The following is a 21556-nucleotide window of genomic DNA, read 5'->3' as shown; positions in this document are numbered from 1 at the left end:
AATAACAAGGTTGACAGCGCCAACTACTGTGCGCCTGGCATAATTAATACAGCATTTTTGGCTGTTTTAGCTTTGAAAATGTTGTCTTGTATACGTGAAACTTTTTAAAAACACAAGGGAAAAACTTTTCCCTTTTTTTTTTTGACTACATTGTCATGTAAACGTATCCTATGTCACAGTATTGATCATAATCAAGTACAGGTTTTATGTGCTACATTAAGAATTGAAGTAAAGAATTAAGGCTAAGAATTAAGGTAAAAACAATTATAAAAATAAAAAAGCATTTAATTCAAACACAACTGCTGTCATCTTGTCCCTCTATCTGGTATTGACTTCACATTAATGGTAGGCCTATGGTAATATTTTGAAGTGTTCACAGTCACACTAATTGACTGTGAACTAAATTCACATAATCAGAATTGTTGATGTCTTTTTCAGTATCACTAGAAAAAAGAGAAAAAGAGCAGCATCTCCAGAGCCCAGCTGTTTGTCTTTGAAGAGTGACAGATCAATAAATCAGCCTCCAAATCTAAATAAAGGATCAGTGACTTTTAAACACAGGTGAGACAATAACCACTACTGCAGACAAGAATTATTATTTTAAACTGGTCAGATTTTTTTATTTACTGTACCCCCATCATATTTCAAACCACTATGAGGTTGGAATTTAAGTAAAAGGGGAGTATATAAAGTTTTGATTTGGGGTATAAGTCCCAAATGAACTCAGAATTCATAGTAAACACAAAGACATTCTCAACAGAGTGCTGAATCCAAGACTCACCATGCTTAGAAGCTAAGGTCACTAAGAATTTTTTTTATTAAACCAGTTAAATGCAAACTCTGCCCCACTGCTGATTTGACTAGTCAACAAAATCACACCAAGAAAAGTTAAAATTTTAAAATAATTGATGGTTACGATCGCTACAAACAGTAATGTAATTGTCACAAATCTGTGTTGAAGTTACAGACAAAATGGTTCATACTGGCCATCCCAGATAGCAAGAAGTTTTGGGAAAAAAGCAAATGATTTCTGTCAAATCTGGCCTAGATATGGGATGGCTGAACACATGTGGGCCAAATATTCACTATATATATATTTTGCCATTGCTTTAGAATTGGAGGGAATCTTCTTTTGAATCACATATGTGAATAGGTATATGGTCCAGATGAGATCACACAACTGAGAACCATACTGGAAGTAGCTTATTTATGGTACACCAGAAAGGCTACTTGTCTGGCCGAAACACTGGTAACAAATAAACAGTGTATAAGGGATTGTGCAATTATATTTCTTCTTCATTTAAACGCTTGGTTTTAACACATGAAACCTGCTATAATCATGTGTTAGGTTCATGACAGTGCACATCTCAGCCTATTCTATAATTCTTATTGGATGCTTTCTTTGCTTTAGCATATCCCTTGAATTCCTATTTTAACATTGAATTAGCATATCCCTTGAATTCCTAACGTTTAATCATACATCCACCTAGTGGAGAATCTTCTTTATTTCTAAAAAGTTCAGTATTGTTAATATTGATGCTAAAAAAAGAAAGAAAAAAAAAGACTAATCAAACTTAAATACATAAGACCTTTAAACAAAATATTCTTAGAGCCATAATATTTGCATATATTTACATGTTTACATGTTTCCTATATATAAAAATATGAACAATTTACACATCTACATGCTATTAATATTTTAACATAAATGAATGTTTGCACCTTTTGCAATAGTTGTGTATGGGTCCCTATTGTGGAAAGATAGATCTCATACAGTCACTGTTGGAAAGGGGTCAAATATGCATAAGATGCTCAAACTAGGGCTGAAATGATTCGTCAACATTATCAACAACTAGTTGTTTGATCTCATTTTACCTAATGCAGTGTTTCCCAATTGGGGAATATTTAAATATTTCTAATTTCTAATCTAATTATTAATAATTGCTTATATATTAAAAAAAATCATATATTATATAATATTAATTTCTGATGTCACCAACAATTAGAGATGGACCAAAATTTCGGCTGCCGAAAATTAGTTTACTGCTCAGATTTTACGTTTGACGCTATGCTTATATGTCACGCTGTCTAGTCTCTGTTTCCCTGGGTGTCCACTAGTGGGCTCACTTCCCCTTAGGCACTTCAAATTAGGCACTAGAATTCCTCTAGTCTGTTCCTGTCTTCAGAGTAATTGCACTCCAGTTAATTGCACCAGGTGCAGGCAATCTATTGTCAATAGCCTCCTTATAAATACCAGTCTGTCCCTTTTGTTTGTATGGAGTCCTTACCCTTTGTGTTACCAGCCTCTCGTATTCCGAGTTCCCTCTATCTTCTCGTCCTCCGAGTTCCCGTTCCTTTTCCATACCTCTTCCCTCTTTTGTTTTGTTTATTTTTTGGACTGTCTGTTTTGGCTTTTGACCTCTGCTTGTTTTACCACGATTTGGATTACCCCTGAATGGTTAATAAACATCTGCGATTGAATCTCACGTTCTCCCTGTGTTTCACTGATCGCGAATCGTCACATTATAATGTTCATTAAAGCCCTGCATGGGCCTCAGATTTAGGCCCTAGCCCGGCCCGTGTCCAACAGCTTATAAGAATTATCGGATGAAGCACGTTTTTCCCCACATCTGCCAAAACAGCTTATACTACTGTTTGAGCTATTTAAATAGTTCAGTTTTGTAGTTATTGCCAGTAAATCTGTCACAGGTCGGGGGGGCCAAGCCAGACTGCACCCACCCCTGAAACCCAGGATCACCTCGGAGAGCGTACCAGAAGAACCAGACGGACGAGAGTATAAAAAAATGAACAAGGTTTTATTTGGTTAAAAGCAATTTAAAAGTTCAGTGTTCCTTCCGTGTCTCCCGACCAGAACGGAGCCAGACCTCGGACGCCGGGAAGGCGTGGAGTCGTCGGCAGTTCGTGCCTGTACGGGGCCAGCAAGAGCCAGGATAGTCTGTCACCCGTCCCGGAGTGAGGGGGGGGTATCCGGGTAAGTAGAGCTCGTGGATGTTTCGGTCGAGACCGGGAAAAGGAATAATTCTCGTGTCCACCTCCTTCTACAGGGACATCACATGCAGCATTCGGCCCAGAGAATCCTGCGATCTGCACAGCGGGGTAAGTAATCAACAGTAAGTATGTGTCCTTGAATAAGTAATGGGGCTTACGGCTGGGAGATGCTTCGGTTAAGACCGGGAAAGGAATAATTTGTGTGTCCACCTCTTTCTACAGGGACATCACATGCGGCGTTCGGCCCAGAGGATCCTGCGATCTGCACAGCAGAGTAAGTAATCAACAGTAAGTATGTGTTCTTGAATAAGTAGTGGGGCTTACGGCTGGGAGATGCTTCGGTTAAGACCGGGAAAGGAATAATTCGTGTGTCCACCTCTTTCTACAGGGACATCACATACAGCATTCGGCCCAGAGGATCCTGCGATCTGCACAGCAGAGTAAGTAATCAACAGCAAGTATGTGTTCTTGCATAAGTAATGGGGCTTACGGCTGGGAGATGCTTCGGTTGTGACCGGGAAAGGAATAATTCTTGTGTCCACCTCTTTTCATAGGGACATCACATGCGGCGTTCGGCCCAGAGGATCCTGCGATCTGCACAGCAGAGTAAGTAATCAACAGTAAGTATGTGTTCTTGAATAAGTAGTGGGGCTTACGGCTGGGAGATGCTTCGGTTAAGACCGGGAAAGGAATAATTTGTGTGTCCACCTCTTTCTACAGGGACATCACATACAGCATTCGGCCCAGAGGATCCTGCGATCTGCACAGCAGAGTAAGTAATCAACAGCAAGTATGTGTTCTTGCATAAGTAATGGGGCTTACGGCTGGGAGATGCTTCGGTTGTGACCGGGAAAGGAATAATTCTTGTGTCCACCTCTTTTCATAGGGACATCACATGCGGCGTTCGGCCCAGAGGATCCTGCGATCTGCACAGCAGAGTAAGTAATCAACAGTAAGTATGTGTTCTTGAATAAGTAGTGGGGCTTACGGCTGGGAGATGCTTCGGTTGTGACCGGGAAAGGAATAATTCTTGTGTCCACCTCCTTTCATAGGGACATCACATGCGGCGTTCGGCCCAGAGGATCCTGCGATCTACACAGCGGGGTAAGTAATCAACAGCATGTATGTGTTCTTGAATAAGAAATGGGGCTTACGGCTGGGGGATACTTCAGTTGAGTGCCTGGGTGTGGACTACGGTGACGGTGGTGGGCTCTCGGGGTGGTGAGCGTCCGGCATTAACTCTATATATCTTCCCCACACTCTGTAACTTCACTTCAAACGATTTATTGTGCAAACACACCACTTCAGACACGGCACACCCACTCTTAGTGCAAATAGAGCCAGCACTCACCCAACGATGGCTCCGTCCACTTCACACGTTATCACTCCCAGTCCAGATGTATACAATTGATCGAAGTCCCAGATCAGGTCTCTTAACTTCCCTCCGATAGCGATGGCGCGGCCTGGTCTTCACTTGCTTTCCAGAACTCACACTCTTTCTGTCCTGAATATCTCCACTCGATCGCTGATATATCTGTTGCACAGCCAGATAGCCGAAACCCCACAATAGTCCTCAAATACCTCCACACGCCAGCCCAAACGTCCCAGGAATTCACCTCTCCTAGGGGAACACATCCAAAGAGAAGAGCCACACACGGGGGCAAGCCAACCAGGAAGAATAGCCGGGAGAACGAACGACCAAATAGAATCCACCACGCATGGTCTCTGCACTTCTCTTTTTATGTGGTTACTCCGCCTCCATAATCCTCTCACAGATCGCCACATCAAACTCCCCACACCAGATGTCAATCTGTCATTAGCGTTGTTATTGTGACATCGGGCGCAACCCGGAAGTGGACCGGTGTTACCGCGACACCGTCCCGAGGGGAACACAAAATTCCGGCGGGACTTAGTTCCGCTTCTCTTTTGTCACCCCGTGACAATTATCTTTTGTTTATTTTTTATTAAGTTACTTTAGAAAAGCCTTTGAAGCTATTTTTGTTAATTAAATATAAGTTTTTGTTTTTTAAAGTAATGACTAAGCAGCCAGTGGCAAAGTGTTAGCCTATATTTCATTAATTTAGCCTTTCAAATCATCACGACTTGCCTTCAATAAAATCTGTACATATAAAACAATTCAATCATATTGTCACAGACACGCCAGGCTACAACACCACCCAATCACAGCGCACTCCCTCACCGGAATACTGATCACGCACACCTGCCGCTCATCTCGTCTCATTTGCACATAGGACTCTCCTACCTGCTGACTTCAAGGACTCAAAGTGTTGTACTTACCTGTCTCCAAGTTCCCTCCTGTCTCTACCGTGAGTGTGTGTCTCCCTTGTCCTCATTTCCATCTCCACTATCGCCTTTCGTATCACAACTCAGCTCTACACCTAGGACAGTATCACTTCCCGGTCTCCTTTCAGCCATTCATCTTTCATCTGCTTGTGTAAATAAAACCATTACCTGCCATCTCCTGTCTCCGACCTATCTGTGCTGTAACAGAAGACCGGACCAAGACCATCTTACACAAGCATGAGCCAACCAGACCCCTTCCAGGACCTCGTCGACACCTTACAATGAACTCTCAACATGACTCCATCACCTTCACTACCAGCGGACACTTCCGGTAACAACTTTACCACTTCTTCTCCGGCAGTACATACCAGTCCCATGGCCAAACCAGCGCCCTTCTTGTGTGGGATTCGTTGATGGGTGAGAAATTATATAATTTAAAACAAGGCAAGATGTCTGTTAATGATTATGCCAGTGGGCTTGAATGCTTCATCCAGCTCTCCATTCGCTTCGCCAATCGTATGCAGTCATGTCTCGAGGAGCACCAGGACCAGCTTCAACACAACTTCGCCCTCTGCCAACCAGAATCCGTCAGCACTCCAGAACCATCCTCCAAACCCATGCAATTTGACACAGCTCGATTGTCAGTGACTGAATGGCAGGGGCGGCTGACCCAGTATCTGTGCTTGTACTGTGGATCTCCAGGGCATATTCTCTCCACATGCCCCATCCGTCCTCCTCGTCCCATGGTGAGTGCTATTATTCCTTCCACAAATCAAACGAAGCCACTCACCACTATTGTAACACGCTGAATGAGATGAGACGCTGAAACGCGTGTTTGAACAGGTCAGGACCATTGACGCTCAGTCTCTGCATCCTGGACAGCCGCTTACCTGTCCATATTTTGCAATAATTAAAGATAGGTTGTATCGAGTGGCCCAAGACACTCAGTCAAAAGAAAATACAACCCAGTTATTAGTTCCTAGGAGCCGGGAAATGCTTTTTCAGGCGGCTCATTCTAATCCAATGGCTGGTCATTTAGGACAAGGAACGACACTAAATCGCCTCATGACCCCTTTTTTTTGGCCGGACATTCACGAGAATGTGCGCAGGTGGTGCGCGGCTTGTCGTGAATGTCAGTTGGTAAACCCACTGGCCACCCCGAATGCGCCTTTGTGCCCCCTCCCATTAATGCAGGTCCCCTTCGAGAGAATTGGCATGGACGACATCGGGCCATTAGAGTGATCAGCACAAAGACATCGTTCTGCATCAGTCATTGTGGATTATGCAACACGATATCCAGAAGCAGTGCCTCTTTGCAACATTTCCGCTAAGAGTGTTGCTGACGCACTGTTTTCTTTAATCTCCCGAGTGGGGATTCCTAAGGAAATCCTCACTGATCAGGGCACGGCGTTTATGATACGGACATTACAAAAACTTTACAAATGAATGGGCATTAAATAGATTTGAACCAGCGTCTTTCACCCACAAACGGACGGGCTGGTCCGAGTTGTCTTCGAGTTGCTCTATGGTCGCCAGCCCAGGGGGGTGCTGGAGGTCTCATAAGAGACACTTGGGAGGAAGGACCTTCTCAATCTAAAAATGAAATTCAGTTTGTGATGGACCTGAGAACAAAACTCCACACTTTGGGGAGGCTCTCTATGGAGAATTTGTTACAGTCCCAGAACAAACAGAGCTGGCTGTATAACAGGGAAACCAATTTGTGTTAATTTGCACCAAGAGATAAAGTGCTTGTATTACTCCCTATGTCAAGTTCCGAATTACTTGCGAAGTGGCAAGGACCGTTTGAGGTCACACGGCAAGTTGGAGAGCTCAATTATAAGGTAATATGCTCAGATAGGAGAGGAGCACGTCAAATTTATCACCTCAATCTCCTGAAAAAATGGGATGAGGGAGAATCAGTGATGTTGGCAACGGTGATTAGCGGAGAGGATGATTGTGGCGGGGGAGGCGTGGTTTAGCGAAGTCTGCAACGGGAGAGCGAGTGAAGAGATGAGCGGCGGTAAGTGGTTCAGGTGAGAAATTATTAACAGCTGGATCTCGTTGCAGTGATTGGCGTGGGGAACCAGTATTTAAGCAGCGCGACAGCCGGCAGAAGACGAGAGAGACGGGGACTCGTGAGTGTGTGAAGCGGAGGAGCTGTCGAGCTGGACAGACGCAGTAGCAAAGCCGCAGTATATTTATAGAGACGCGCACCTGCCGTGCTGGTTTATTTTGTTGTTTGTTTCTTTTGTATAAGAGAATAAAGTCTCTCACAAGCCCCTACGCCGACTCTGGTCTCCTTCCTCTACCCTGAACGAACAATCATTACAATGATCTCGTACCAGAAGCGAGAGTATAAAACACCAGGAGATACAGGAGCAGAGGAGAGAGAGAAGGACTGCTGGCTGCTACCTTTCGATGGAGTTTATGTTGATTGTTTTGATTTTTTTTGTTGGTGCACGTTTTGCCCACTTTTTGTTTAGAATTTATAAATAAAGCAGTCAGTGGTCACAGCCAACCCTGCCGTCTTCCTTCCTACACAACGAACATTGTTACAGTAGGATCTATCCTCTTTCCATCCCGGAGGACAAGGTCCTGGAGGAATATATAGAGGAGGCTCTGGCCCAAGGTTACATGTATCCATCCACATCCCCTGTTGCTTGCAGCCATGCATCGACTGATCCCTCAACAACATCACTGGTATTCAGGTATCCACTTCCTCTCATTCCAGCAGCGTTGAAACATCTCCGTGGTGCCACTGTTTTTACCAAGTTGGACCTCCACAGCACATACAACCTCATCCGGATACGTACTGGATCCGGGCGACTGCAGTGACCCTCTGATCTGGATACAGACTGGATCTGGTGGCCCCGGTGACCTCGGAACAAGAGAGAAACAGACAAATATTAGCGTAGATGCCATTCTTCTAATGATGTAGCAAGTACATAGGGTGTTATGTGAAGTGTTTCGGTTCCGGTTTACCTAATTAATGCAGCCTAAAAATCCTTTAACGGATTTGGATATTAAAAGCATATTAGTATGTTATGTGTATGCCAGGTTAAATAGATGGGTCTTTAATCTAGATTTAAACTGCAAGAGTGTGTCTGCCTCCCGAACAATGTTAGGTAGGTTATTCCAGAGTTTAGGTGCCAAATAGGAAAAGGATCTGCCACCCGCAGTTGATTTTGATATTCTAGGCATTATCAAATTGCCTGAGTTTTGAGAACGTAGCGGACGTAGAGGAGTATAATGTAAAAGGAGCTCATTCAAATACTGAGGTGCTAAACTATTCAGGGCTTTATAAGTAATAAGCAATATTTTAAAATCTAGACGATGTTTGATAAGGAGCCAGTGCAGTGTGGACAGGATCGGGCTAATATGGTCATACTTCCTGGTTCTAGTAAGAACTCTTGCTGCTGCATTTTGGACTAGCTGTAGTTTGTTTACTAAGCGTGCAGAACAACCACCCAATAAAACATTACAATAGTCTAACCTTGAAGTCATAAATGCATGGATTAACATTTCTGCATTTGACATTGAGAGCATAGGCTGTAATTTAGATATATTTTTGAGATGGAAAAATTCAGTTTTACAAATGCTAGAAACGTGACTTTCTAAGGACAGATTGCGATCAAGTAGCACACCTAGGTTCCTAACTGATGATGAAGAATTGACAGAGCAACCATCAAGTCTTAGACAGTGTTCTAGGTTATTACAAGCAGAGTTTTTAGGCCCTATAATTAACACCTCTGTTTTTTCTGAATTTAGCAGTAAGAAATTACTCGTCATCCAATTTTTATATCGACTATGCATTCCATTAGTTTTTTAAATTGGTGTGTTTCACTGGGCTGCGAGGAAATATAGAGCTCAGTATCATCAGCATAACAGTGAAAGCTAACACCATGTTTCCTGATGATATCTCCCAAGGGTAACATATAAAGCGTGAAGAGTAGCGGCCCTAGTACTAAGCCTTGAGGTACTCCATATTGCACTTGTGATCGCTATGATACATCTTCATTCACTGCTACGAACTGATGGCGCCATATAAGTATGATTTAAACCATGCTAATGCACTTCCACTGATGCCAACAAAGTGTTCAAGTCTATACAAAAGAATGTTGTGGTCAATTGTGTCAAACGCAGCACTAAGATCCAATAAAACTAATAGAGAGATACACCCACGATCAGATGATAAGAGCAGATCATTTGTAACTCTAAGGAGAGCAGTCTCAGTACTATGATACGGTCTAAATCCTGACTGGAAATCCTCACATATACCATTTTTCTCTAAGAAGGAATATAATTGTGAGGATACCACCTTTTCTAGTATCTTGGACAGAAAAGGTACTAGACTGAACAACTGATAGCAGCTCTCAGTGATATGTGTCGGGTCCCCACTATAATAGCAGCAACATTCACAAATGCTTACAGATCAAGCGGGAACCCAGTGTGGCTGTAACTTTCTCTATTTCAGTTTTTATCACGTGATAGAAAGTCTAAGGCCTTCTCAAGCCGAAGGGCAAACTCATCTAATCTGCGGCCTATTATGCATCAAACTAAGATTGATGTAAAGACACAAAGCACTGCCATCAAGTAACCACTTTTAAACATTCGCTCACTAAAAAATTAATCATTTCTAATCAATGACTTTATAACCACAAACAATCTAGATTTTATGTTTCTAAATGAAACATGGCTAGAAGACAGCTGCAGTGCAACAGTCCTTAATGAAGCAGCCCCTCCTAACTTCACTTACATGAGTGTTTACAGGACTGTTAGGAGAGGTGGGGGTGTAGCTGCTCTATTTAAAGATGTCTATCAATGCAAGCGTCATTTGGTCAGTACTTGTCTTTTGAATATCTAGGGATTGTGCTGAAAGGTGCTCCACGGATTCTATTTATCATTATTTACAGGCCTCGAAAATACTCTCCAGCATTTGTTGAAGAGGTCACAGAAATGTTATCAATAATTTCCTCAGAGTTTGACTGTTTTGCAATTGCAGGGGATTTGAATATTCACATAGATAATGCAGAAAACAAAACTACAAAAGAAATTATAACGGTTCTAAACACTTTTGACCTGATTCAGCATGTGCATGGACCCACACACAAAGGTGGACACACTCTGGATCTAATCATCAGTAGGGGTCTAAACATTTCATCCATTGTTACTAAGGACATAGCACTATCTGATCACTTCTGTATTTTCTTTGATATATTGATCTCTGTTACCACTGAATCTAGATCTGTCTCTGTCAGAAGGAGATGCATAAACGAGAACACAAGTGTACTATTTATGGAGGCTATATCTTTAACACCAAGCATTTCTGCAGACTCTGTTGATATTCTCCTTGATTCCTTCAACTCAAAAGTTAAGAATGGTATTGATGATATTGCACCAATAACAGTCAGTAAGAAAACAAACAGACAGAAATCAGTTTGGAGAAGATCAACAGCAGTTCAGACTATGAAAAGACAATGCAGAAAAGCTGAGCGGATGTGGAGGAAGAAGAAACTTGAAAATCACTATAGCATCTATAAAGACAGCCTTCATGATTTTAATGTGAAACTAGCCACAGCTAGAAAGAATGTCTTCTCAAACCTTATAAACAGTAACTTAAATAACACTCATACTCTTTTTGCCACTGTTGAGAGACTGACAAAGCCACCAAGTCAGATTCCCAGTGAAATGCTCTCAGACAGCAAATGCAATGAGTTTGCTTCTTTCTTTTCTGAGAAGATCATAAATATCAGGAAGGCGATTTGCACATCCTCAAGTAATGCAGAGGTCAGACAGATTCGGCCAAAATATCAAAAAGATACTATGTCTATTTTTGAAACAATTGATAGCAAAATTCTGGAAGACATAGTGCAGCAACTAAAATCGTCAACCTGTTGTCTTGACACACTTCCCACATCTTTTTTCAAAAGTGTGCTTGACTGCTTAAAAGTGGATCTCTTAGAAGTGCTGAATGCCTCACTTCTTTCTGGGACATTTCCAAAATCCCTAAAAACTGCAGTTGTTAAGCCCCTCCTGAAAAAGACCAATCTTGATAACACAATTTTGAGCAATTTTAGACCAATATCTAATCTTCCTTTTATAGGCAAAATTATAGAAAAGGTAGTTTTTAATCAGCTGAACAAATACTTAAACTCAAATGGATACCTGGACAATTTTCAATCTGGTTTTCGACCGCATCACAGCACAGAGACAGCACTCATTAAGATAGTAAATGATATTCGCTTAAATTGTGACTCTGGCAAAATATCGGTGCTGGTATTGCTAGATCTCAGTGCTGCGTTTGACACTGTCGATCATAACATACAACTAGAGAAACTGGAAAACTGGGTCGGGCTTTCTGGGATGGTACTCAAATGGTTCAGATCATACTTAGAAGGGAGAGGCTATTATGTAAGTCTAGGAGAGCATAAGTCTAAGTGGACGTCCATGACATGCGGAGTCCCACAAGGCTCAATTCTTGCACCTCTCTTGTTTAGCCTGTATATGCTTCCACTAAGTCAAATAATGAGAAAGAACCAAATTGCCTACCACAGCTATGCTTATGATACCCAGATTAACCTAGCATTATCTCCAAATGACTACAGCCCCATTGACTCCCTCTGCCAATGCATTGATGAAATTAATAGTTGGATGTGCCAGAACTATCTTCAGTTAAATAAGGAAAAAACTGAAGTCATTGCATTTGGAAACAAAGATGAAGTGTTCAAGGTGAATGCATACCTTGACTCTAGGGGTCAAACAACTAAAATCAAGTCAGGAATCTTGGTGTGAGTCTGGAGACAGACCTTAGTTTCAATAGTCATGTCAAAGCAGTAACTAAATCAGCATTGCAAGAATTAGATGTTTTGTTTCCAGTCAAGACTTGGAGAAACTTATTCATGCCTTTATCACTAGTAGGGTGGACTATTGTAATGGGCTCCTCACCGGCCTTCCCAAAAAGACCATTAGATAGCTGCAGCTCATCCAGAACGCTGCTGCCAGGATTCTGACTAGAACCAGAAAATCTGAGCATATCACACCAGTCCTCAGGTCCTTACACTGGCTTCCAGTTACATTTAGGATTGATTGTGAAGTACTTTTACTCGTATATAAGTCACTAAATGATCTAGGACCGAAATATATTGCAGATATGTTCACTGAATATAAACAGAGCACTCAGATCACTAGGATCAAGTCAGTTAGAAATACCAAGGGTTCACACAAAACAAGGGGAGTCTGCCTTTAGTTACTATGCTGCCCGCAGTTGGAGTCAGCTTCCAGAAGAGATCAGATGTGCTAAAACACTAGTCACATTTAAATCTAGACTCAAAACGCATCTTTTTGGCTGTGCATTTATTGAATGAGCACTGTGCAATGTCCGAACTGACTGCACTATATTTTCACTGTTTTATTTATTTATTTGTTTATTTATTTTTATGTAAAATAATTTTATAACTGTTTTTAAATGCTTTAATCATTTTAAAAGTTTTAAAATTGCTTGTTTTATTTTTGTTATTATTTTTCTTCATGATTATTTTACTTTCTTTTATTTACATTACATTTACATTTATTAATTTAGCAGACGCTTTTATCCAAAGCGACTTACAGATGAAGACAGTGGAAGCAATCAAAAACAACAAAAAGCGCAATGATATATAAGTGCCATAACAAGTCTCAGTTAGGTCAACACAGTACACGTAGCATGGGATTTTAACTAATATAATAAATAAAAAGAAAACAGATAGAATAAAAAAAATAAAAGAATAGAGCAAGCTAGTTAGAGGTCTTTACACATACACACACACATACATATACAATTGCATAATAAATGAAAAGAAAATGGAATACAAAAAGATTAGAAAGGTAGTTAGATTTTTTAAAGAATAGAATTAGAATAGTGAGTGTTAAAGTTAGAGGGTCAAATAAAGATGGAAGAGATGTGTTTTAAGCCGATTCTTAAAGATGGCTAAGGACTCAGCTGCTCGGATTGAGTTGGGGAGTTCATTCCACCAGAAGGGAACATTTAATTTAAAAGTCCGTAAAAGTGACTTTGTGCTTCTTTGGGATGGCACAATCAGAGGGCACACAAGTCAGAAGTAACGAATTTAGGTAAATGGGTGCAGAGCCAGTGGTAGTTTTGTAGGCAAACATCAATGCCTTCAATTTTATGCGAGCAGCTATTGGAAGCCAGTGCAAATTGATAAACAGAGGTGTGTATTCTTTTTGGCTCAATAAAAATGTATCTTCCTGCGTTCTGAATTAATTGTAAAGGTTTGATAGAATTGGCTGGAAGACCTCCCAAGAGGGCATTGCAATAGTCCAGCCCGGACAGAACACGAGCTTGAACAAGGAGTTGTACAGCATGTTCCGAAAGAAAGGGCTTGATCTTCTTGATGTTGAATAAAGCAAATCTGCAGGATCGGACAGTTTTAGCAATGTGGTCTGAGAAAGTCAGCTGATCATCAATCATAACTCCAAGGCTTCTAGCTGTTTTTGAAGGAGTTATGGTTGATGTGCCTAACTTGATGGTGAAATTGTGATGGAACGATGGGTTTGCTGGAATCACAAGCAGTTCTGTCTTGGCAAGGTTGAGTTGAAGGTGTTGGTCCATCATCCAGGAAGAAATGTCAGTTAGACAATCTGAGATGCGAATAGCTACCGTCGGATCATCAGGATGGAATGAGAGGTAGAGTTGAGTGTCATCAGCATAGCAGTGGTATGAAAAGCCATGTTTCTGAATGACAGAACCTAATGGTGCCATGTAGACAGAGAAGAGAAGTGGTCCAAGAACTGAGCCCTGAGGCACCCCAGTAGTTAGATGCTGAGACGTGGACACCTCACCTCTCCAAGATACTTTGAAGGACCTATCTGATAGGTAAGACTCAAACCATTGAAGTGTTGTTCCTGAGATGCCTTTTGCCAGTAGCGTTGATAGGAGGATATGGTGGTTAACCGTTCCAAAAGCAGGGGACAGATCAAGCAGGATAAGTACTGAAGATTTGGATTCTGCTCTTGCCAGTCTTAGAGCTTCAACAACTGAGAGCAAGGCCGTCTCAGTTGAATGTCGACTTCTGAAGCCTTATTGGTTGCTGTCAAGGAGATTGTTGTGTGTGAGAAATGTAGAGTCTTGTTTGAACACAGCTCGTTCAAGTGTTTTTTTGCAATAAAAGGAAGAAGGGAAACTGGTCTGTAGTTCTCTAAAAGAGATGGGTTGAGGTTGGGTTTCTTAAGTAGTGGAGTTAAACGTGCCTGTCTAAATGATGAGGGGAAAACACCAGTGTGGAGGGAAGTGTTGATGATGTGAGTGAGTGCAGGTACAACTTCAGGAGAAATGGCTTGAAGGAGATGAGATGGAATTGGATCAAGCGGGCAAGTTGTAGGGTGATTAGAAAGGATGAGTTTTGACACTTCTGCCTCAGAGAGTGAAGAGAAGGATGTAAATGAGTGTAAGTTTGCTGGTGATATGAGCTTGACTGATTATGGGGTGGAAAATTGTGCACTAATGTGTTTAATGTTATTAATGAAAAACGTTGCAAAGTCGTCAGCTATTAGAGATGAAGCAGGAGGAGGAGGAGGAGGACAAAGAAGTGAGGAAAATGTTTTAAAAAGCATGCGAGAGTTATGTCGAAAGATGACATGTGGAGGAGTAAGTGATGTGTCTTTTATGTAAAGCACTTTGAATTACCATTGTGTATGAAATGTGCTATAATAATAAACTTGCCTTGCCTTGCCTTAACCATCAAAGAACTCCAACGATTCCTTGGTTTCTCTAACTTCTATCACCGTTTCATCCAAAATTACAGTGCCATTACCAGTCCTCTTACTAGCCTCCTCCAGAATAAGCCCAAGTCTCTTTCCTGGACCCCTGCAGCCGCTAAAGCTTTCAACAACCTGAAAGAAGCTTTCACTAATGCTCCACTCCTGGTTCATCCAGACCCCGACAAGCCCTTCACCGTGGAAGCCGATGCATCCACCACAGGATTTGGAGCGGTATTTTCCCAGCAGCAGGGGAATCCCAGCCAACTCCACCCATGTGCCGCCTTCTCCCGTAAGCTCAACCCAGTGGAGGCCAACTATGACATCGGCAACCACAAACTTCTGGCCATCAAGCTAGCGCTCGAGGAGTGGAGGCATTTGTTGGAGGGAGCAAGACATCCATTTCTAGTACTTACCGACCATAAAAACTTGGAGTATCTATGGATGGCCAAGAGACTCAACCCCAGACAAGCCCAGTGGGCGTTGTTCTTTACCTGTTTCAACTTCACAATCTTTCAAGGCAGATGCCTTGTCCTGTTGCTACTCACCCGAGGAAAGCCCTGAAGAACCTGACGCAATACTTCCCGAAAAGCCCATTGTCAGCCTGATCTCCTGGTCCCCAGAAACCGTAGCCTCCTCTGATACTTCCAAAAAGTCTGATACTTCCAAAAGTCGCTCACTGCTCCTCAGAAAGTCCCTGCTGCCGAGGTAGTACTTTTTCAAAGTTCCAGAACTTTTGGGGGCGGGACTTGGGTGCTAAACATCCTGATTGGTTGAGTTCATAGAGCATTGTGATTTCAGCCACCATTTATTCGAGCCATTTATACCAAATTAATCATTTTCAAAATATTACTGTTATTATGTCATGAAATGTAATTTTAAAAGTATTTCAGGCGAGACTGTAGTTGTTTAAAACTCAAATCTGTGGTTTATTCATAAAGACAGCGCCTATTTAAAAATGTGTTTAGCCGAGCTCTGAGACGTGAGCTCCATGTGATCAGAGGGAGCTCATTCCTTATGTATCCACCGAGAGCAGCCTCTCCTCGGCTAGACCTTCTGTTATGTGCCACTGGCTATGATGTCTCTTTAGTGATTAAACATAAAATATCATTTGTTTTGGGTAAATCTAACATGTAAACTTTGGACTATATTCAATTTATCTATATGTTAAAATGTGTCACAGTGTCTGGGTTGTGTTCCCTGGGCTTCCACTAGATGTCCTCCTTTCCCATGGTGTCTGTCACTTTATTAACTGTCTGTTCCCTTATTTGGTCACCTTCCTCCTTGTTTGGGTTAATTGATTATTCCCCACCTGTCTCCAGTTCCCTCATTACCTTCTGTGTATTTATACCCGGTCTGTCTGAGTATGTGTCATGGAGTCCTTGTCTTATGTTTAATGCTAATCCGTAGTCTTGCTCTTGCCGTGTGTTCTTGTCTGTTTTCATGTTTATTGGATACTCTGGTTTTGACCTTGCCTCTTTACCCCTTTGGATTACCCCTTAGTAAATATCATACCCGCACTTGGATCTCATATATATAAGATTAATATCTCTACTGATTATTCAGTGAACTAACTGAATAGTTAATTCATTGTTCTAATAAGCGTTAGATTAACCAATTATCAAAATAATAGTTTGTTGCTGCCCAAAACAACAAAAAAATAATAATTTTCAGACTAAAATAATTTTCAGTAAGCTTGTTCTAGCTGATCTGGAATAGTTTCTCTATGAAAATAGTCTGGGCCTATAATGTCTTGACTTGTTTTAAGAACAACATATCTTTACTCAAGATCTTGTTGCTCATGCTCTCATTCAGTCTTTTTCTTATTCTTCTATTTTTTGCTGTGTGGATAGAGGTGATAAGACTGAAGACCTGCAGAATGAATCTCACCAATCAGTAGATGATGAACTACAGAGAGTCAAAAACCAACACAAAACCAGCATGAAGAACAAGTATGAGAGATTATGTGAGGGAGTCAAACTACAAGAGAATCAAACCTTTCTGAACACAATCTACACACAGCTCTACATCATAGAGGGAGAGAGTGAAGGAGTGAATGAAGAACATGAGATTTTACAGATGGACAAAAAAGCCAGAAATCAATCTTCACAAGACACTCCAATCTGCTACAATGACATCTTTAAAGCCTCACCTGGTCCAGGATATGAGGAAGAAGAGCAGATCAAGACTGTTCTTACTAAAGGCATTGCTGGAATTGGAAAAACGGTCTCTGTGCAGAAGTTCATTCTGGACTGGGCCGAGGGAAAAGCCAATCAGGATGTAGATTTCATGTTTGTGTTACCATTTCGAGAGTTGAACTTGATCCAAGATCATCAGTACAGTCTTCACAGACTTCTGCTTGACTTTCATCCTGAACTTCAAGATCTGGACTCCAAGATTTACAAGAAGTGTAAAGTTGTGTTCATTTTTGATGGTCTGGATGAAAGCAGAGTCATGATGTTTTCAGACACTCAGAAAGTTTCTGGTATTACTAAGATTTCATCAGTGGGTGTGTTGATGTCAAACCTGATGAAAGGAAAGCTACTTCCCTCTGCTCTCATCTGGATCACCTCCAGACCAGCAGCAGCCAATCAGATCCCCTCCGAGTACATCAACCGTCTGACTGAAATACAGGGATTCAATGACCCTCAAAAGGAGGAGTATTTTAGGAAGAGAATCAGTGATGAGCATCAAGCCAGCAGAATAATCTCACACATCAGGGGAGCAAGAAGCCTCCACATCATGTGCCACATCCCCGTCTTCTGCTGGATCTCAGCCACTGTGCTTCAAAACATCATAAAACACAAAGACAGTGCAGAAATCCCTAAAACTCTGACTGAAATGTACATCCACTTTCTACTCACTCAGATCAACATGGGGAATCAGAAGTATGAAGAGAGAAGTCCAGGGAAACTAGTGCAGTCCTACAGAGAAATTATTGTGAAACTTGCTGAACTGGCTTTCAAACAGCTGATGAAGGGCAATGTGTTGTTCTATGAGGAGGACCTGAGAGAGAGTGGCATAGACGTCACTGATGCCTCAGTGTATTCTGGGATTTGCACTGAAATCTTTAAAGAGGAATCTGTGTTTCATCAGAGGAAAATCTACTGTTTCATACATCTGAGCTTTCAGGAGTTTCTGGCTGCATTCTATGTGTTTTACTCCCATCTATTGAACAACATGGAGCCACTGAAGTTGTTTCTGAATGATAAACATAAGACAGACACATCTGGAAAAAGCACTTTGTTTGAGCTGCTAAAATCAGCAGTTAAAAAAACTCTTCAGAATAAAAATGGACACCTGGATCTTTTTCTGCGGTTCCTGCTGGGGATCTCACTGGGGTCCAATCAGAGACTCTTACAGGCCCTTTTGACATGCACAGAGAATAGCTCAAAAACAATCAAAAAAATTATAATTCAAATTAAACACAAAATCAAGGGAAATAATCGTCTCTCAGCTGAACAATCTATCAGTCTGTTCCTCTGTCTGCTGGAAGTTAAAGATCAGACTCTTTACAGAGAGATTCAGCATTTTGTGAAATCAGACAAACACTCTGAGAAGAAACTCACTCCTGCTCACTGTTCAGCAATCGCCTACATGCTTCAGATGTCAGAGGAGGTGCTGGATGAGTTTGATCTCATGAAATATAACACATCATCTGAGGGAAGACGGAGACTGTTACCAGCTGTGAGAAACTGCAGGAAAGCTCTGTGAGTATTCATCCATATCATCACATTCGTTTATGTCATCACAAAAAAAACAGGTTTGTTTTAACTAATTCATCTATCAAATCATGACTGTGTTTTTTCATAGAACAATATTTGAATAAAATAATCTGTTCCTCCAAAGTGCATTAAAGCAGAAAGTTTATAACAGTTGAAACCATACTGAAGAGTAGACAGTAGAAGCACAGTTGTGTGGAAAGAATATTTCCAACCATCTCACATTCAGAATTAAGAATTCAAAGTTTAAACTGTTATTACACCAAACAAAGCATTAGTGGTAAAAAAAAAAAAAAACTCCTACAAGAAAAAAAATATAAAGACTAGACTATCAAAATAGGTAACAGTAGTGAAATAAAAGCTACAGACACCCTGTTGTTCACAAGAATTCTTGAAAAAATATGGATAATATAATAAACCACATGTGTGTGGTTGGTACTCGAAGAGTAGAAATCTGTTTGAAATGGATGGCAGGTATTTTGTGGGGTGCATGAGGGCCGCTCAAATGAGTCTGAAACACTGCTCTTCTCTGGGCTTTGACGGTGAGTTTAATGGCAGCAGTAATGATGCCATTGTTGTGTTCAGAATGATTATTATTGCGTAATGCCTAGTTTTTAACCATCCATCTCCTCTTTATTGTGCTCCCATTCTGTTATAGACTTGCTGGATGTGGTCTGTCTGATCAACACTGTGAAAGTTTGTCTTCAGCTCTACAATCATCAGACTCCCAGCTGAGAGAGCTGGACCTGAGTAACAACGACCTTCAGGATTCAAAAGTAAAGCTGCTCTCTGTTGCACTAAAGAGTTCACACTGTCAAGTGAACAAACTGAGGTTTGACTTTAACAGTTACTCATTCACTCTGTTCAAATACTGTTGATTAACTTACTGACTAAGCATGTTACGATTCACTGAACTCGCGATGCGATACGATTCACGATACTGGTTTCACGATACGATTTTCTCACGATTGTTTGTACAAAATGAGATTTAAGAAAGATAAATGAAAAAGTTTCTTTTTATTATTTCAATCTCACTCAGACAAAATGCTGTACATTTCTTTCTGAAACTGAAATATCTTTGTCAAATAACAAAACTAAATTGAAATATTAAAACAAATCCCAAATAAAATAAATAATACAAATAAAATAAATATTTTCATATAAACAAACTAAGGCTTTGCCAGTGCTTTTTCCTAGCTTAGAATCTTTTTTTTTTTTTTTTTTACATGTTTTTTTTTAAGAAATATCAGCATATCCACATTTTCTGGGCAAAGCTGAGATCTCTGCACATTCACAATGCCCCCTGCTGATGAAAAAACCCTTTCACTAGGGACAGAGGTGGCTGGTGTGGAGAGATATGCTTTTGCTATACTGGATAGCAGTGGGTATAGCCTAGCATTCTCTTTCCACCACTTGAGTGGACAGCTATTGAGGGAAATTGACATATCAGCCCTGTTCTTATTAATTTCTGCATCAATCTGACTGATGTGCTGTGCAACTGGTTCATCGAAAGTCCCTCCAAGGAGATCTTCCAATGCTGTTTTCTTGGAAGGAGGTTGTTTCAGCTCTGCTCCTGCTCTGTCTGTCTGTTCTAGAGGCTGCTCTGCTGCAGGGGGGTGACCACTGGCACCTTCTTTGCCCTCATCCTGCACAGAGGAATAGCAGAAATAAAAAGACTAAGTAAAATTTAAGTGCAACATTGACTGGGGTTTCACATTGTTATAAAGGCAAGATTTTAATATCATTTGTTATAATTTGTATAATTAATACTCAGTTTACACAAACACATTTGGAAACACATTTAGAAAAATATGCCATAATAAACAAATTATTTAAAAGAAATCAATTTAGAGAGAGTAAAATAAATACAATTTAGAGAAAGAGTAAAATAAATACAATAGGCTACCTGGTTCTGCAACATCAGTACAGCTTTCTCCTTCAGTCTGTGGAATACATCATCACGTTGGTCTGTCTCTAGATGAGGCAGAGCCCGGAATCTGGGGTCTAATGCGGTGCACTCCAGCAGGTGGTTGTACTCTGAAGTGTATCTGTTGTAAAGGTTGTTCAGTATAGCTCTCTTTATGTTGATCACAGTGGGGGAATCTTCTTCGTTGGATGCCACTTTATGCTCGATCATATGCTTTAAGGGCACAATGAGAGACACAGTGGGGTTTTTTTCATCACACAGCACAGTGGTGGCCGTTTTGAGTGGCTTTAGAAGCTTCACTATGTCCTCCGCATCACGGATGTCTGAGCCATCCAAAGTATCGATGTCACGGACATTTCGTCGAACGTCGTTGCTCAGTAGAGTTGCTGTCACAGCCGCTTGCTGTTCGAGATAGCGTTCGATCATATCCAGACGGCTGTTCCAGCGCGTAGCGACATCGATGATTAGCTTACGCGGTGGAAGCTCCAGCAGTATCTGCTTGGCTGCGAGCGCAGCTGTGGCTGTGAAGCTTCGGTGAAAAAGGCAGCAATACGCCTCACTCTGCCCAACAAACGGCTCACGCGGGGCACACTCAAACCCGCTTGGCTGGCTAAGTTCAAAGTGTGGGCAAAACACCTGACATGGGGGGCCAGCCCAGCCTCTCTGACAGCAACATCCATATTCCTCGCGTTGTCCGTGACCACAGCAATTCCATGGTTGGCCTTTTGAAGCCCCCATTCACTCACAGCTGATTTTAAAACTTCAGCAATATTAGCTCCGGTGTGTGTTTCGAACAATGGGCGAGTTTGGAGAACAAAATTAACCATCTCCCACTCAC

General features: G+C 41.4%; 1 protein-coding gene and 1 long non-coding RNA gene across 3 annotated transcripts in view; one reads left to right on the top strand and one right to left on the bottom strand.

Annotated features, from left to right (window-relative positions):
- Nucleotides 1–21556, top strand: part of LOC127969070 (NACHT, LRR and PYD domains-containing protein 3) — a 47304-nt gene that overhangs the window by 7876 nt on the left and 17872 nt on the right. Inside the window, exons 4-6 of the mRNA XM_052570696.1 lie at nt 439–561; nt 16923–18779; nt 19450–19623. Coding sequence (XP_052426656.1) covers nt 439–561; nt 16923–18779; nt 19450–19623 — 2154 coding nt within the window. The remainder of the gene's footprint in view (nt 1–438; nt 562–16922; nt 18780–19449; nt 19624–21556) is intronic.
- LOC127969920 (uncharacterized) lies at nt 2798–5077 on the bottom strand. Of its 2 annotated transcripts, none has more exons than XR_008156412.1 (2): nt 4361–5077; nt 2798–4101 (listed from the first exon to the last, which is right to left on the bottom strand). It is a non-coding gene; the product is annotated as an uncharacterized LOC127969920 (long non-coding RNA). The 2 variants fall into 2 exon arrangements; XR_008156413.1 differs by having other exon boundaries at nt 2798–3935.

Source organism: Carassius gibelio, chromosome A4 (genome assembly GCF_023724105.1).
Source record: "Carassius gibelio isolate Cgi1373 ecotype wild population from Czech Republic chromosome A4, carGib1.2-hapl.c, whole genome shotgun sequence".
NCBI lineage: Eukaryota > Metazoa > Chordata > Actinopteri > Cypriniformes > Cyprinidae > Carassius > Carassius gibelio.
The sequence above is the reverse complement of the archived record's forward strand: the minus strand, read 5'-3'. Positions and strand labels throughout refer to the sequence as shown.